Source organism: Equus quagga, chromosome 6 (genome assembly GCF_021613505.1).
Source record: "Equus quagga isolate Etosha38 chromosome 6, UCLA_HA_Equagga_1.0, whole genome shotgun sequence".
NCBI lineage: Eukaryota > Metazoa > Chordata > Mammalia > Perissodactyla > Equidae > Equus > Equus quagga.
Window position 1 is genome coordinate 102,076,413 of NC_060272.1, and position 15,674 is coordinate 102,092,086.

Here is a 15,674-nt window from a genome sequence, read left to right on the forward strand (position 1 = left end):
GCTCCTCCCCTTCTTGCTTTTCCAGCCGGGTGGAGCAAAATGAGAGCGCACTGAGCCGACCCAGCCTCTCTCCCAGCCGTCCCCGACGCCCACCATGAACCACTTGGAGGGGGCCGCGGAGGTGGAGGTGACCGACGAGGCGGCAGGCGGAGAGGTGAACGAGTCGGTGGAGGCCGACCTGGAGCGCCCCGAGGTGGAGGAGGAGCAGCTGCAGCAGCACTATGCGGGCCGCCCCGCACGCGGGCGCGCCGTCGAGGACCTCGGCGCCCAGCCGGGCCAGCCGGAGGAGGAGGAGCGCGGGGAGTGCCTGGCGCGCTCGGCCAGCACGGAGAGCGGCTTCCACAACCACACGGACACGGCCGAGGGCGACGTGATCGCCGCGGCCCGCGACGGCTACGAGGCGGAGCGCGCGCAGGACCCCGAGGACGAGAGCGCCTACGCCGTGCAGTACCGGCCCGAGGCCGAGGAGTACACGGAGCAGGCGGAGGCCGAGCACGCCGAGGCCACACATCGCCGCGCGCTGCCCAACCACCTGCACTTCCACTCTCTGGAGCACGAGGAGGCCATGAACGCCGCCTACTCAGGCTACGTGTATACGCACCGGCTCTTTCACCGCGGCGAGGACGAGCCCTACGCCGAGCCCTACGCCGACTACGGGGGCCTCCAGGAGCACGTGTACGAGGAGATCGGGGACGCTCCCGAGCTGGATGCGCGCGACGGGCTGCGGCTGTACGAGCAGGAGCGCGACGAGGCCGCCGCGTACCGCCAGGAGGCCCTGGGCGCGCGGCTGCACCACTATGATGAGCGCTCCGACGGCGAGTCCGACAGTCCCGAGAAGGAAGCCGAGTTCGCACCCTACCCGCGCATGGACAGCTACGAGCAGGAGGAGGACATCGACCAGATCGTGGCCGAGGTCAAGCAGAGCATGAGCTCGCAGAGCCTTGACAAGGCGGCCGAGGACATGCCCGAGGCCGAGCAGGACCTGGAGCGCGCCCCCACCCCGGGCGGGGGCCGCCCCGACAGCCCCGGGCTGCAGGCGCTGGCAGGGCAGCAGCGGGCTGCAGGCACCGTGGGCGGCGAGGCGGTGCAGCGGTACAGCAAGGAGAAGAGGGATGCCATTTCCCTGGCCATCAAGGACATCAAGGAGGCCATCGAGGAGGTGAAAACCAGGACCATCCGTTCGCCTTACACCCCCGACGAGCCCAAAGAGCCCATCTGGGTCATGCGCCAGGACATTAGCCCCACCAGGGATTGTGATGACCAGAGGCCGGTGGATGGCGATGTAAGTATGAGCGGGTTCGGGCTTGCTCAGCTCCACGCACGGCCAGGAGCGCAGACAGGTGCTGTGTGGCCTTGTTTGTCATTGGGAAATGACTATGAGATAAATGATCTCTGGGGACGCTAAAAACATGTCCACCGTAAGCCTCAGAAACAGCTTACGCTTAAGCGCCTGTGAGTAAAATGCAGGTGGGAGGGAGTTGAAGTGTTGAACGAGCTTATCAGACCCTTAGAGGGACTGCTGTCAGTCTGTGGTCAAACTGTTCCCGGAGCGCCTGTTCAGAAATTAATTTCTAGGCGCACCAACCCCCGCCCCTAGTTTCTCCTTTAGAAGGTCTGGGGCGGGGCCTGAGAATTTGTGTTTCCAACGTCAAATACAAAACAGGTACGGATTGAGTAAGGAGAGACTTTATTGGAAAGGACTATTGCCATGGAGGAACCGCGGCCTGGAAGATCTGCGGAGGTCTCCGGATTTGGGCAAAAAGGGGGTTTCTTTTCTAGGGAGGAGTAAACAAGGCTAGAAAGAACAAGACGTGAGGAAGTGGGTTGAAAGAGTGGCTTGAATAATGCAGTCAAGCAGAGGAGAGACTGTTTTAACCTGAGACCAGCCTGTTCTCCGAGCGGCTGTTGAGGAGGGGTTGTCGGCTGGCCAAAGTTCAGGGACCTGGAGGAACGAGAGAAGCTTAACCAAAGGCTGCTTAACAAGCGTTTTGTTCTGATTAATCAGTTCAGCCAGTCATTTGTGAGGCAAAGAATGGGAATTCGAAGGGTCTGTGTCTAGCCTTGGGGACTGGGGGTGGGGGGGGCGGTCCTGTCTAAGTCGCCTGGGGAAGTGGGTTCTTTGCAGTAGGCAGTTTCCCCAAACACAAAAGGTGGGGAGGTTTCCTTAACCTTCGCTGTTTTCCAGGCTCACGGGGCTCAGGGGAAGTTCAGCATTGCCACTAACAAGTTCCCAGGTGCTGCTGGTGCTGCTGGTCCCAGGACCACAGTGAGAACCGCTGCCTTAAAGCAGGCCCGTAAAGGTTTGGGACAGGCATGTGGCCTCTTTGGAGGAAATCCTGAGCCCTGTCCTTCCAGGGGTTTCTCCAGTTTTTTTACTCACCCAGTGCTTCATGGTTGGTTTCAGTAAGTGTTTAATTTTCACTTCTGTTCGTACCAGAGCGTCCTTCTCACTTTACAAAAGACAAATTTGCGTTTTAAACTGAATTGTGCTTCCTCCTGAAGAGCTGCGGAAAGCTATTGCCGCCCCTGTCGACATTTTCCATTTTTGAAATACCCAAGAAATTTGATAACATGGCAAGCGTGGGTGTCACAATCTATTCAAAATAAATCAAGAAGACTAACCTTTGCCCCTGCTACCTGGCTCTAAATAGTGTCTTTCTACACTGACGCTCACTTTTCCATTCTCTTGAATAATTTTTAAGCAATTTCATTTAAAATGGGAGCTTGCAGTAGAAAAAAGGTCAAGAGGTTAAATTCGATTTCATTTAATTCTGTATTTTATGATTGCACCAGGCTATTTCTCAGTATATCTTTGGGAGTGAGAAACCATTAATGGAAGCTGTTTGTTCATTTTACTTATACGTAAAGGGCTATGCAGGGCAGCGAAGTGTCATTCACCTCCTCTTTTAGTAACAGTCAACTTTGCTGTTAGCTGATTAAGTCGCTGGCACCCTTAAGGAAAGGTTGGACACTGGTCGAGAAAGGATCTGCGTGCTCCCCAGCAAGGGGGCAGCAATGGGTCAGTGATGCTCTGTAATCTCTCCTCTGTTTTCCAGGCTTCACATTCAAACGGTTAAAAACAGGTGCGCTCACATCGAGAATTCTCTATGACCTCCAGCTCCCTCCAGATTTCCTCCTGGACAGAGGGATTGCACCAAGCATTTGCAAAGGTTTTCAAAAGTAGGGAGCTGGCAAGAGGCCAAGTTCTACATCCTTTTAGAAACTTGGAAAGCCATCAGAGAAGAAGCTGCAGGAGCATTTGGTCCAGATGTTGGCCTCTTCCTTCAGCTTTCTCATGGGCACCAGCTCCTTGAAATGTCCGGCTTAACCATGTCGTCCCTGAAGCATGACAGTGACCCCAAAGCACAGCCTTCACTAGGGCTGGGGGCTGGGTTTTCTTCATTTGAACTAGGAGAACAACTTAATCCTCTTGCTTGATGTTTCATTCAAAGAGTAGAATTAATTATAGAATATTGAATGATGCTTTAGAAACCTGTACTGTCAGAAATTCAGCTTAATGCTAAGAAATTGGTGAGCAGGGCTTACGGGATTATGAATAGTTAATACAAAGCAAAACCGAAACCTGTGCTTTAAAATATTCCCTCCAGTCATTTTTAAGCCATTTGAATTGGTGGGTTGTATTTCATCTGTCATGCCATATTTATAGGAAAGACTTTCATTTGCTACCTCTTTGATGGTATTATAGGGGAAGAAATAGAAGCATATACATTCTGCTGATTTCCACCTCAACATCAAAAAATATTTACCGAATGCTCATTTCATGTATGCTGTTGTAGAAAATGGAAAAGTACCACAATGTGTTAAAAGCAATGTGATCTGAAGTCTGTCTGGGAGGTACTTGTTAAAAATACAAATTACTGCCTTTCCTTTCCAAATCAGAAGACCTAAGGTGGGGCCCAGTGATCTGGGTTTTTTGCTTTGGTAGGTTTTTTTCTGGGAGGGGGCTGTTGCCTTGTTTTGTTTCATAAATTCTCTGTGTGATTCTTAAGTGTGTAAAAGATCATGTGGGCAGTTTCCCCACGTAAGATCTGTGGATTTGAGACTTAACTACATCTTTTATTAGCACAGATACGGTTTTAACCAAAGGGGCTGTCCTACTGTGATGATGGTCGGCAGCCCTGGAGGAGTGGCCCTGGAATTCTTATTACAAAAGCAGTGCCTTCTCAAAATGGCACGCTCTGAAAGTACAGTGAAACAAATCGAAGGAGGTAAACAAACACCTGTATTACCACTTGCCAGCCGTAATGGCTGATAGCTAAATCTGCTTCTAACACTACCTTTAAATCCCTCAAAGCGTTAGCCTTTTTCTCTTCACTTGGAGCAAATTGGCATTTGTTAGCTGGTGAGCTGTGCAGCACCTGAAGATAGGATTGCTCATTAGCAAGAACTTAGCGAACACGTCCTAGATGCTCAGCACTGAGTGAAAGTAATTGTTTTCTGAAAATTTGAAAAAAATGCAGTGCATTGCTTCTAGTAAAGAGTTTCTCTTTTCCAGGTATATTTGAAAACTATCTCCCAACCCACTTCTTGAAAAATATCATTAATGAGTGACCAGTTCTGAAAGGTTCCACAGCCCACCGATGTCTCTGTAGGCAACAGAATCATTCTGAGTGGGGAGCAGTCATGGGAGAATCAGAGAAGGGTGGTGGCAGGGACTCAGCGTAAATGGAGGGTTTTGGCTACTTGGAGTGGTGTGTTGTGCAGCTTGAAATGGTGTTTATCTCTGCTCCCTCCTAAAGCTACACTAAAATGACAGTAAAATAATAAAAATATGGAAAACCACAAGCACCAAGAGACAGAGGAAACAGCAGCAGATGAAAACAACAAAATTTTGCAACACCAAGGTGATGACTGGCTGTGGGAGATGTTAGTGCTCCCCAGTATTTCCCATTGTCCTCTTCTTTCAAGCACAGGGAGGACTGCTCTGCACTTCCTCATCCCCTGGAAGTTAGGCGTAGCCAGTGAAATGGGAGCAGTGAAGCTTGTTGCTACTTCTAGGCAGGAGCAGCTCAAAGCATGCTTCCTCCTCTGAAGCCTATGTTAGGGCCGTGTCACAAGATGGCAGAGCCTCTGTCAGCATGGGTCCCAAGTGCCTGTGATGAGCAGGGCTACCAACCCTGTGGACGTGTACTGTGGGTGAGAGATGAATCATCCTTTGTTGTTTTAAGCCGTGGGGATTTGGGGGTAGTTTGTTACCAAACTACCTGTTCGATTCTGACTAATAATACTCTGATGAGCTTTCTGTTTTCTCTCCTCTGCCAAGTTGTCTGTGAGGCTTTGTGCTGTGGACCCCAAGAAAGGCTCAGGAATTTGAGATACCAGATACCAGGAGTATGGGAGTGTGGTTAAAAAAAAAACACCATTATTTGAAAGTCTGTTACAGGAGACATTAAATTCCAGGTCCCTTCTCCAGCCCATGCAGCCAGGCTTAGAACCCACCCACCCCCAGCCCCCAGGCCCCTCTGAGGAAACAGCCCCAAGAGAAAATACCTACAGATACTGATGTTGGGGGATTTCCCAGCGTAACACCTGGGTGCTCACCTAATCACCCCACAGTGAAGGTGACTGCCACCCACGGATCTTCCTAGAGGCCTTTTGGTGACCCACTCTTAAATATGATTGTATAGCTGAGGATCACCAGACATTTGAAGAAGGTCTCTAATATGAAAGACAACGGCACACAAATAGAAAAAGAAACTTGGAGAAATAAAGGCAAGGCTCAGAGCAGGAGAAAAACTATAAAACACTTACACTCAATATCCTCAGAAAGGGAGATGATAAGGAAGCCATTAAATTAGAATAGGATGCCATTTAAAAGGAGAACATTCTTAGAAAAAAAACTCAAACGAAGAAATATGACAACAGAAATTTAAAATTCAAATAAACTTCAATAGGAAGGTTTGAGGACAAAGTAGAGATTCTTCAAGAAAGTATAAGAGTTAAGACAAAAGGGTTAAAGTAGTAAAAATATAGATAAAATGGGGGGAGAAATTATGAAAGACTGTTTCCTAGAACCAAAGGACATGAGAATTTCCTGATGAAAAGATTCCACTGGGTACCTAGAACAATGAAATAAACAAGACCCCACAGAAGTTTCAGAGCAGAAGGGAGAAACAGAAGACCCTGCAGGGTCTCAGAGAGGTAAAAACAGGTTGCCGGTGCTCAGGGATCACAATGGTGTTGCGCTTCTCTGAAGCAACACGAGATTGGGAGGCCTACGCTCAGTCTGATTTCCAAATAAGTGTGAAGGTGAAATAAAGATGTTTCAGATAGGCAGGGTCCCAGAAAAGTTACCTTGCATGCAACCTTTCTCAGGGACCTGCTAGAGGATTGCTCCCCAAAATGGTGTAAATCAAGAAAGAAGATGCGAGGTCTGAGGAACAGGGGGTCCGGCAGGGGAAAGAGACAAAGGGACTCCCCAGGGTGACGGGGGAGGAGAGCCCAGATGACAGCTGTGTAGAAGGCCAGGGGAGCAACCAGTGCAGTGTGGATGGGAGCTTTGGGGGCTCCAGGTAGGAGGCTTCCAGAAAGGGTGGAAAGGACAGATTTCCTAACATGTTTTTACTGAGAGGAATATTGGATTGTTTTAGGAGAGTTTTGCATAAATTATTGATCAGTCCACAGAAAACTAAGCAAATGGGAAAACAATGCAGTTATTTACCTCACTAAAAACAATGGTTATACAGGCAAGAAATGCAATCATCATATGCGTGCGTCTCCGCATGTGCACAGTCTGCAGAATACAAACGTGAATGTTGATGAACCAAAAATTGTAACATTGAGAGGATGAGGAAGGTGCAGTCTCAAAAGATAAATCCTAGTCTTTTATGGTAGAAGCCAGGAATTAATATCTAAAATTGAAAAATCAAGGTGAGGGCATGTAAAATACGCTTTTTATGAATATGGAAATACCAGAAGAAATGCTCACGACTTGGGAATGGGACCATGGGGAGGGGAGGAGTAGGCAAGAGGACTTCAGTTTTTCCACAAGCCGTATTGTTTGACTTTTAAAACTATAGTGTATTTTTTAGCCTTAAGTTAAAAAATATAAAAGAGTTGGACTCATTATTCAGAGATCACTCACTGTACAAAGAGATTATCTCATTATTAGTTTCCTTGAAAAAATAGAGAAGGCAAACACTTCTGTATATTATGTGCACAATTTATAGAAAATGATTGCTTTATTAACTATGTTATATGGTGATAAGTGTTCTAGGCTTTTCATTTTAATTACATGCTGTTTGTGTATGTATTAAGCATGCACACTTCCATCTGGCTTAAGGTCACACATCAGAGGAAAGAAGTGAAAAGTAGGTCAAGACGGGGGCTATACTCCTCAAGGTGAACAACCCTAATTGGTAAGTGGATTTGCACCTTGACAATGAAAAACCTGAAGCGTTCAGGAGCTGTGGGCTTGATAATGGGCTTAGAGTTTGGAAACCACTGAACATATGTGGGAAGGAGAGCAGCAAGGATGCTAATAACTGCCGTGGGAAGGATGCTCGCTGAGGTCGAATGTGGATGCACTGATTGCTGCTCAGGCTTTATACTTATTTAGGTTAATGGCTTTTGCTTTAAAAATGAAATGTTTTCAAGAGGCCTTCCTTTACCAGAGTACATTTAATGGCCCATTCTGCAACTTAGGATCAGCAGTAGATTGTCGTGCCCCTGCCCATGGAAAGTAATGCCCTAAGTAACAGAATTTAGTTGTCGATAACAAAAAATGAGCCATTGTTCTATGAATTTTGAGGACCTGATATGACTGGGGTAATTTTCTTAAAGATGTGATGATCTTCCTGTTACAACTTCAAAATGAAAAGGCTTGACCTTGAAATCCCTTTTGGAGAGCAAATCATTTCAATCATGAAAAAAACAAAAGGAGGTTGGAGAATGTCTGTTTTTACCCTGTCCTCCTGGATTTGAAGCATTCTCTCTGGTGTTTTCTTTTTTTTTTTTTTAACTCACTTTAGAGTTTCACCTGTCAGTTCAGCTCCAGGCAGGCCCCATTTGCAGGCCAGGGCAGGTGTCTCCCCACGGACATCAGACCATTGCCGTATTGGAATCACCCAAGCAAACTTGTCTGATGATCTGCCCAGCAGGAGGCAAGGTCTCCAATTACTTTTTGCTCCTTGGAATGAAAGTAAGTGTTGGGAAAGATTGATTTTGTTAACCCCCAGGCTCCAATTTTTTCTCTTCACCTGACCCCTCTCCCAAGAGGAATCTTTCTCAACTTTTTTAAATGGGTCGTGTCACTAGCCGGCATAAATGTGAAACTGCCCAGAAGTGATGGGACAAGCAGCGGGGAAGGAAATGGATGATTTAGCCAGAGGGAATTTTATCACCTTCCAGAGAGAAATGCAGCACACAGGGCCACGGTTTGGGTGTCTGATGTGCTCACTTAATAAGTTGGGGCTCAAAAAACTTCCCAGGAGTCTTAAGAAAAATGGTGTCAGCTCCTCCAACTGTACACTCTCGATATTTTCTGATAAGTGGGCTGGGACTGCATAAGGGAGGAGGGGAAGGTGCAGGGAGAGAAACAGATATATCATAGAGAATTGAATTCCATATATAATGCAGTTAAATCCCGGGCCCATGTAGTCCTGGGGAATTATGAAATGTAATTTATCTATAAATGGGATCATCTCCAAAATGAGAAATACTCCCATTACATGTGTAATTGGTGACATGTTTTTAATACAAAATGTAGTTTCTCAATCCTTTTGCTTTGAAACACAACTTTCACTGGCCACTTTCTTGAGAGCAGCCGTAGAGAGGATGTTGTTTTATTTCAACAAAGGCCAGCTCACTTTCCTGAAGAATTCCACTGCCAGTTTTTCTCTCCTGCTGTATCACATATTGAAACAACAGACACTCGACTGCCTGCTTGGCATACCTAGTTGAGCTCTTTCATTGGTCAGACCCTGCCAGTGGACACCAGAAACTAACCAACTAAGGCTGGTAATGGATTCAAGGAGATTTGGAGCTCAGCTAGGCATTTTGGCCTCAGTTTCCCAGACAGAAGAGCTACATATAGCTGGATTATGTGACTCAGAGGCCTCAGCCTGCTGGTCACCATCTTTGACACATTTCACAGAGCTTTTGAGGGCAAATCAGCCTGGACATCTAATTTCCCTTGTCTTGGGCAAAAGCAAAGAGGTTCTCCCAGGAAGTAATTTCCTAGGAAATTCCAGGCACAACTAGGCAGACCCCACTGAACTAAGACCAAATGGCTTCTTCGACATGTAAAGACCCACCCCCACCCTCCATGGCCTGGGCTAACCTTACTCATTGACCTTGAACTTAGCAGTTCCAAATCTACTTCTGTTTGTCCAGACATGCCTCCATGCCACACTTCTTACCCTCTGGCTCTCACCTCCATGCAGATCACATTCCCATTCAAAACAGTCAGGGGCCCACTCTTTAAACAGATTCCAGGATTCCAAAAGTCCTGATTAGATTCTCTGGAGGTCAGGTCTTGGCATCAATATTTCTGAGGCCCTGTCAAAATTGTTAATCACTGTCTTAAACTGCAGACTACCATTTAACACTTAATTCTTTACTGTCTTATTTTCTACTTGTCCCACATGCACTAGCCTGTTGCCTCTATTATTCACTGCCAGACTATTGCAGGCATAGTGTCTTCTCCGCTCATATCTCAGAGCAAGTCACACAAAGTTGATGCTCCTTAAGTCTTCATTACATGTAAATCTTCGCCCCACAGTTGACCTGCTGCAGTTACCTTGAGTTGGTCATCTGCCTTCTTCCTCGGCTTCAGAGTCCTCATCAGTAAAATGATTTATCAGATTTATTTCCCAGGGTGACTTAGAGAAAATGGTTTTGCAGACGTAGAGTCCTCTATGGAAATTTGAAATAAGAATCACAAGTTTGGGGTTCTTAGTTGCCTTAGTAGGTCAAAGCTCACTTAAATTGAGGATTGTCATTGGCAAACTGTGAATCAGAGGGAGTTAGCTTCTGCACCTGCTCCAGGCTGGTGTTTCCATTTGCTTTCCCCCAGCACTCAGATCCCTCCCAGGCCCTCATGGTGCCTTCCATCCTGGGCAGGCATTCTGAATGACCTGGGGTCTCCGTGTCCACCTTATGCAGCACCCTATCATCAGCCTTCTTTGCCAGGACTGGTCTGATTAAGTCAGACTAAACTGCTGATCTGTGGTAATGGCAACATGCACCAGCCCCTTCAGGTCACACTTGCCTTTTATTGGCATCCCCAGTTCCAGAGACCAACTAGACAAAGTATTTTGAGGCCGAAGCCATTTCAGCACTAACACTTCTTAGTCAGAAACCAGCCACTCTCCTGCTGAGAAGAAGGTCCCAGGAAGTGAGGGCTTGATGTTAACACCTGCCCTGATCGTGTGCACTTTTGTGCCCACCTTTTTTTTTATTAATTTTGAGAAAGATGTTGTAACAAGGATGGAGAAACATCCTGGCTTCATCTGGGCCTTGATTTTCTTGACGTCACCTCCTCCCTGTCCTCTCTCCCTTTCCCCCTGCCTTGAATTCAGCATCAGCCTACATGGATTTTTTTTTTTGACTGTTGCTAGGAAACTATTGATCAAGGTCAAGTGCACATGCTAATTCATTAAGACTTGTTAGCTGCATCTTTTCCTGTTGACTTTGCGGTTGTGTTGTCAAGCTTACAAGGGCAAGTGAGAAGAACCGTTTTGCTGCCGAAGGACTGCGTTTTCGTGAAGGATTCCTGTTAAGGTATTTTGGACTGAGAGGTTTCCTCTTGCTGATCCACACCTCCACAGGGAGTTCTGGTCAGCCATAGTTTTTTGAGGACCTAGATAGCAAGAGATGGAGTTGAAATGGGATCCAAAATCAAGTAGACAGACTTTAGGATGAATATATGTTTTGTGGGGGCCTGATTTCCCCAATCAATTCCTGGCTGGAATAGATGTATTCTTGGTGGGTGGAGGAGCAGGGAAGATTGCCCTAGAATAGTTAGCTCCATTCTATCTCCATTTGTGGCCTGAAAAGGACTAGACTCCAGTCATGCTTACTCAGAGTGTTCTCCTGGCCTGCTATGAAGGAGTATATGTCCAAGTGTTGGCTCTAAGACCATCTTGTTTATGGATCAGACTGTCTAGAAAAAGAGGGTGGGCACACCCTCTAGGTCAACATCCCGGAAGCTTATCCAGAAGCATAACCTTAGAAGCAAAAGATCTGCTGCCAGGACGGAATAAATGAGCCCAGTGTGTTTCACCAAGCCCACTTCAGAAACAGATAGGAAACCTCTCCTTAGACAAGTGAATGATATCAAAGGAATAAACATGTTCTCAACCATCTGCCATGCAAAGTACTATAAAGTGATTACGTTGAATTCTTATACAGTCATTTGCCACTGAACATTTCAGTCAATGACGGACCACATATAGGACGGGGTCCCATAAGATTAGTACCATATAGCCTAGGTTTGTAGTAGGCTGGACCATGTAGGTTTGTGTGAGCACACTGTATGATGTTCACACAACAATGAAGTCACCTAAAGACGCGTTTCTCAGAATGTATCCCCGTCGTTAAATGCCGCATGACTGTAGTTGTTCCCCTGCTAACACTTTTGTGTTTAATGGAGCACCAGCTACATATAGGACCTTGTCTGTGAATAAGAGAGGGCCTGGCCACAAAGCTACACTAATCTTCATTTTGTCAGTGAACCAGAATGAGTTGCAACTACTATCCCTAGTCACAAATTGAAGAATCTCTCTCAATTTATCATCTACTCATTCAACAAATATTTTCAGGTTCCTCCTACAAATCAGGCAGTGTGCCAGACCCCAGGGGTACAGCAGAAACTGAGATACAGGCCCTGGCGAAAATAGACACAGGCCCTACCTGTGCAGAGCGTGTCATGTACTGTGGGCCAGTCCTTTGTTGAGCCCTCAGCCAGACCTCCAAGCCTTCTCTGCTCTTGAGGCTTTTGTATGGAGGCTTATTTAGTGTCTCAGCTGTCTAGTGCTGCGTAACAAATTGCCCCAGAAATTAGTGTCATAAAACAAGCCACATTGATTATCTCACAGTTTCTGTGGTCAGGAATCTGGCATAACTTAGCTGGTCCTCTGCTTTAGGGTCTCTCAGAGACTGCAATCAGGGTGTCAGTGGCCTGTAGTCATCTTAAGGCTCTATGGGGAACGACCCCCAAGCTCATGTGCTTGTTGGCGGGATTTAGCTCCTCACACGCTGTTGGACTGAAGGCGTCAGTTCCCAACTGACTAATGGCCAGAGGCATCCTTGAGTCTTTCCCATATGCGCAGTCTCCTACATGGCAGCTTGCTTAATGAAGTGTGCAAGACAAGAAGGCCGCAGGGTCCGATAGCAAGATGGAAGTCACAGCCTTTTGTAACCCAGTCACACGGTGACATTCCATGACCTTTGCTGCATTTTATTGCTTAGAGTAAGTCATTAGCCCACACTGTCTCCCCAGGGAGGGGATTGCACAAGGGTCTGAATACCAGGAGGTGGGGATCCCAGGAGCCATCTGAGAAGTCTGCCCACCACATTTGGTATCTGTTACTACCTCATGCCAGCAAAGAGCTGTTGGGCTTAAAACCTGAGGACGCAGCAGCTCTTGGCCTTGTCCATCCCTAGCTGACCTTGCCAGCCGCTACCAACTCCTAGGCTTATTTGTTTTGTTGTCTAACTGAAAATAGGCAGATCTACAGATCCTGAAGTGACTGACAGAGAATGAAGCCGAAGTGGTGAAGAAGGGAATGGGTGTGTGAGGCAGACAGGAATGTCAGAGAAAGCTGAGACTCAGGAGGGCCTGTGGAAAAGGGGAAGAAGAGGGTTTGTCCTGAAGCAACGATCATGTCCACGTGGGTTCTTCATAAGTGAAAGGATTCTAACTGTTCTCAAGGGACTGCTGGTGTCAAAAGAATTTTTTGTCAAGTATAATAAGTTAAGGCAGAACTTTTCAACCAGTATGCTGATGAGCCCCCTGGACTTTGGGGATGAGGGTCACCTGGGCCGCCGGGCATGCTGCCTTCATCCCTGGCAGCCTCCAGATCCCCTCCGGTTGACCCATCGTATTGTACGAACGTTATCATTTCTCTATGTGCCGTGATGCAAAAAGGGTTGAGAGGCACAGAGTTGAAAGATCTCGTTGGTGCTGAGAGAACCATGCAGGAAACCAGACCTTGAGGCTGCCTATCATCTTGGTGCCTTGATTTCTCCCCCGGGGGTGGAGTGTGGATCCTATTCTTTATGTCTCCATCTCAACCACCTTCTTGCTGTGGGCGAAGTTTTCCGTCGCAGGTGTTATCCATTATTGATGAGGCATGGAGAAGGCAGCGGTGAATAATTAAGCAGGTTTCAAGTGCACATTGAACAGTAAAGGAGGGAAAGAATGAAAATAAGAGAGCCAGGGAAAGAATTCTGAATTCTGTTGCGCCAACAGGACACTATGTGTAGAGGCTTTCTATAACTTTCCAGAAGGCCTAGTGGTTTTCTTTGTAGTCTGGTGATTTTAAGTCTTACGTGTGATGGTGGTTCTCTGGTTAATAACTGAAAAAATTACAAGCTTCCCACAGCAGCAATGAAGATTCTGATGGTTTCAGCCTGTCCTGAGTGGTTCATGAATCCAAACCAAAGCAATTTTTAAGAGTGATAGTGGGGAAAATGGCTTCACCCATGAACTGGGGAGAGGTAAGTGGTAGGGAGTGTGCAATCTGGACACTTGTGAATCAACAGCCAGAGATTTTCTATCTTTTAAATAGTTAATGGAAAGAAGAAAGTGTTTTGAGAGATGCCCAGTGCTATAAATTAGGAAGGAATACCTCCTGCACTGCTCACCATTTTGAGAAGGGCTTTCTTGAAAGGGGACATCAGCCTGACCCGGATTATAGTAGGTGCAATCTGTCTGCCAGCAAGAGTGGTCAGAAACACAAGAACAAGCAAGGAGGGAGCGAGAAGTGCCCAAGGACGCCGTCTCTCTGACCCTGTTCCCCACCCTGGCCTGCAGAGTTGTCCACGGCACAGGAAACCGTTGACCAGCATGGGTGGCTTTTTCCAGCTGTGGATCATTCAGGGCCTTTGCTTCTCTTTTCTGCCTTTTGACCCTATCACAGCTTGTTAACTAAACAGGTGGATTCAGAGACCAGTGAGCATGTCTGATAAAGGGTTTGGTGAGAAAGAAGGCTGAAGCCGTCTATCAGGATGAGTCTCTTGGATGTTCTATGCCTTTCAGCTTTCATGCATCCATGTCCTTCCCCATTGCCATGGCTTGTTAAGAGGTACATTGACCCTGGGAGGTCTGTCTGTCTCCTGCCTCTGTTTCCATGAGCCCCCTCCAGTTCAGTTCCACTTGTATTTGTCTTGACCTTCCTCTCGTCTGCTGAGGACCAGTGGACATGGTCCAGCTCTTGAACCCAATTTGGATTTACCTGTTCCTTTGGGTCAAACCATGCTGGCCTTGGGGGCAGCTTTCTTTTCTGTGTCTGTATACTTGGCTTGCCATCTCCCCCTTATTCAGATTGCAGTGCACGAATGTTAAAGTGAACAGGAAGAGGTGGGGAGGGTCCACTTCCAGCATCCTGTGCCCCCAGAGGTCCAGGTCCTGGCTGGCCACAATGTTCTCTAAACTCTCAACATGTGCCCAGGTGCATTTTGACGCAGGTCCGGAGAGAGCATCTTTTTCCCAGCTCCCGCCCCTTCTTTCCACATGAGCTGGATGCTTTTTTCACAGGTTCTATAAACGTAGCAAAGTTTACAGTGTGTGAAAGTTTCTGGTAGCACCTCAGAACCAAGTTTATTTTCCCCAGAAATAGTAGGCATCACTGCCAGAAGGGGCAAGCCAGCCCCTCTCAGAAAACATCAGGTGATGATGCTCAACCAGTGACGCACGACTACACGGTCCATTCGGGCACCGAGGGGTTAACGTGGGTGGGTTGGACCCCCTGGGAGGTGGTCACATCTCCTGTTACAAGTTGCATTATTGACTTGGGTACCTAACACCACTGGAAACGATCCGCCAGACAGGCACTGAGGTCAGGAGTTAGCCTCAGCTCACGAGTGGATGCACTGGAGCTGGCCCTCCTGCCCAAGGAGCACTCAGAAGGATGGAGAATTTTTGGATGTACCAATTTGAGTGTCATGAAGACGAGGTAGGTGGATCATCGGGCTTCAACGTGATGTTTGTGGCTTTGCTTTTGGTTCTCTTCTTCTGGTCCTGTCCGATTGTAAGCTCCTTGGTTTCTCTCAATAGAGTCAGTGAACAGAGCAGGAATAGATGAGGGGAGTGGGCATTGCTGGGATGGGAGGAAATGTGATCAGGTTTGCCTGTTGCTTGGAAGTCCAGGGTGACCTGCAGAGAGGAAAGGCTGCTCAATCACTTAGAAAGATGTCGTGCCCTTTGCTTTCTCTCCATCCGCATTGTATTCTTATTCTCTGTGTTCTAATAAATGAGTTACTTTGGATGCTGTAGCCTCCAGCTCTGAGCTCTGTGTTGTGTCTCTTGCTTCCATGATGCTCATTAATGAAAATGAATGGAGGTTAGCGCCTTGAACATTAGGAACTGCTTTGCTGGTAAATGAGGTAATGGGCATAATGTACTCTATACGGTGCCTGGCACATGGTGAGCCCTCCGTAAATGGTGGCTATTATTGTTCTTAGCAGGTAATGTGTTATTACAGCAAATA

General features: G+C 47.2%; 1 protein-coding gene across 3 annotated transcripts in view; it reads left to right on the forward strand.

The window, feature by feature from the left end:
- APBA1 (amyloid beta precursor protein binding family A member 1) overlaps positions 1-15,674 on the forward strand; it is a 215,687-nt gene that overhangs the window by 150,417 nt on the left and 49,596 nt on the right. For all 3 annotated transcript variants that reach the window (XM_046665141.1, XM_046665142.1, XM_046665140.1), the window contains one exon: positions 26-1,282. In XM_046665141.1, coding sequence (XP_046521097.1) covers positions 95-1,282 — 1,188 coding nt within the window. In that variant the 5' untranslated portion in view covers positions 26-94. The remainder of the gene's footprint in view (positions 1-25; positions 1,283-15,674) is intronic.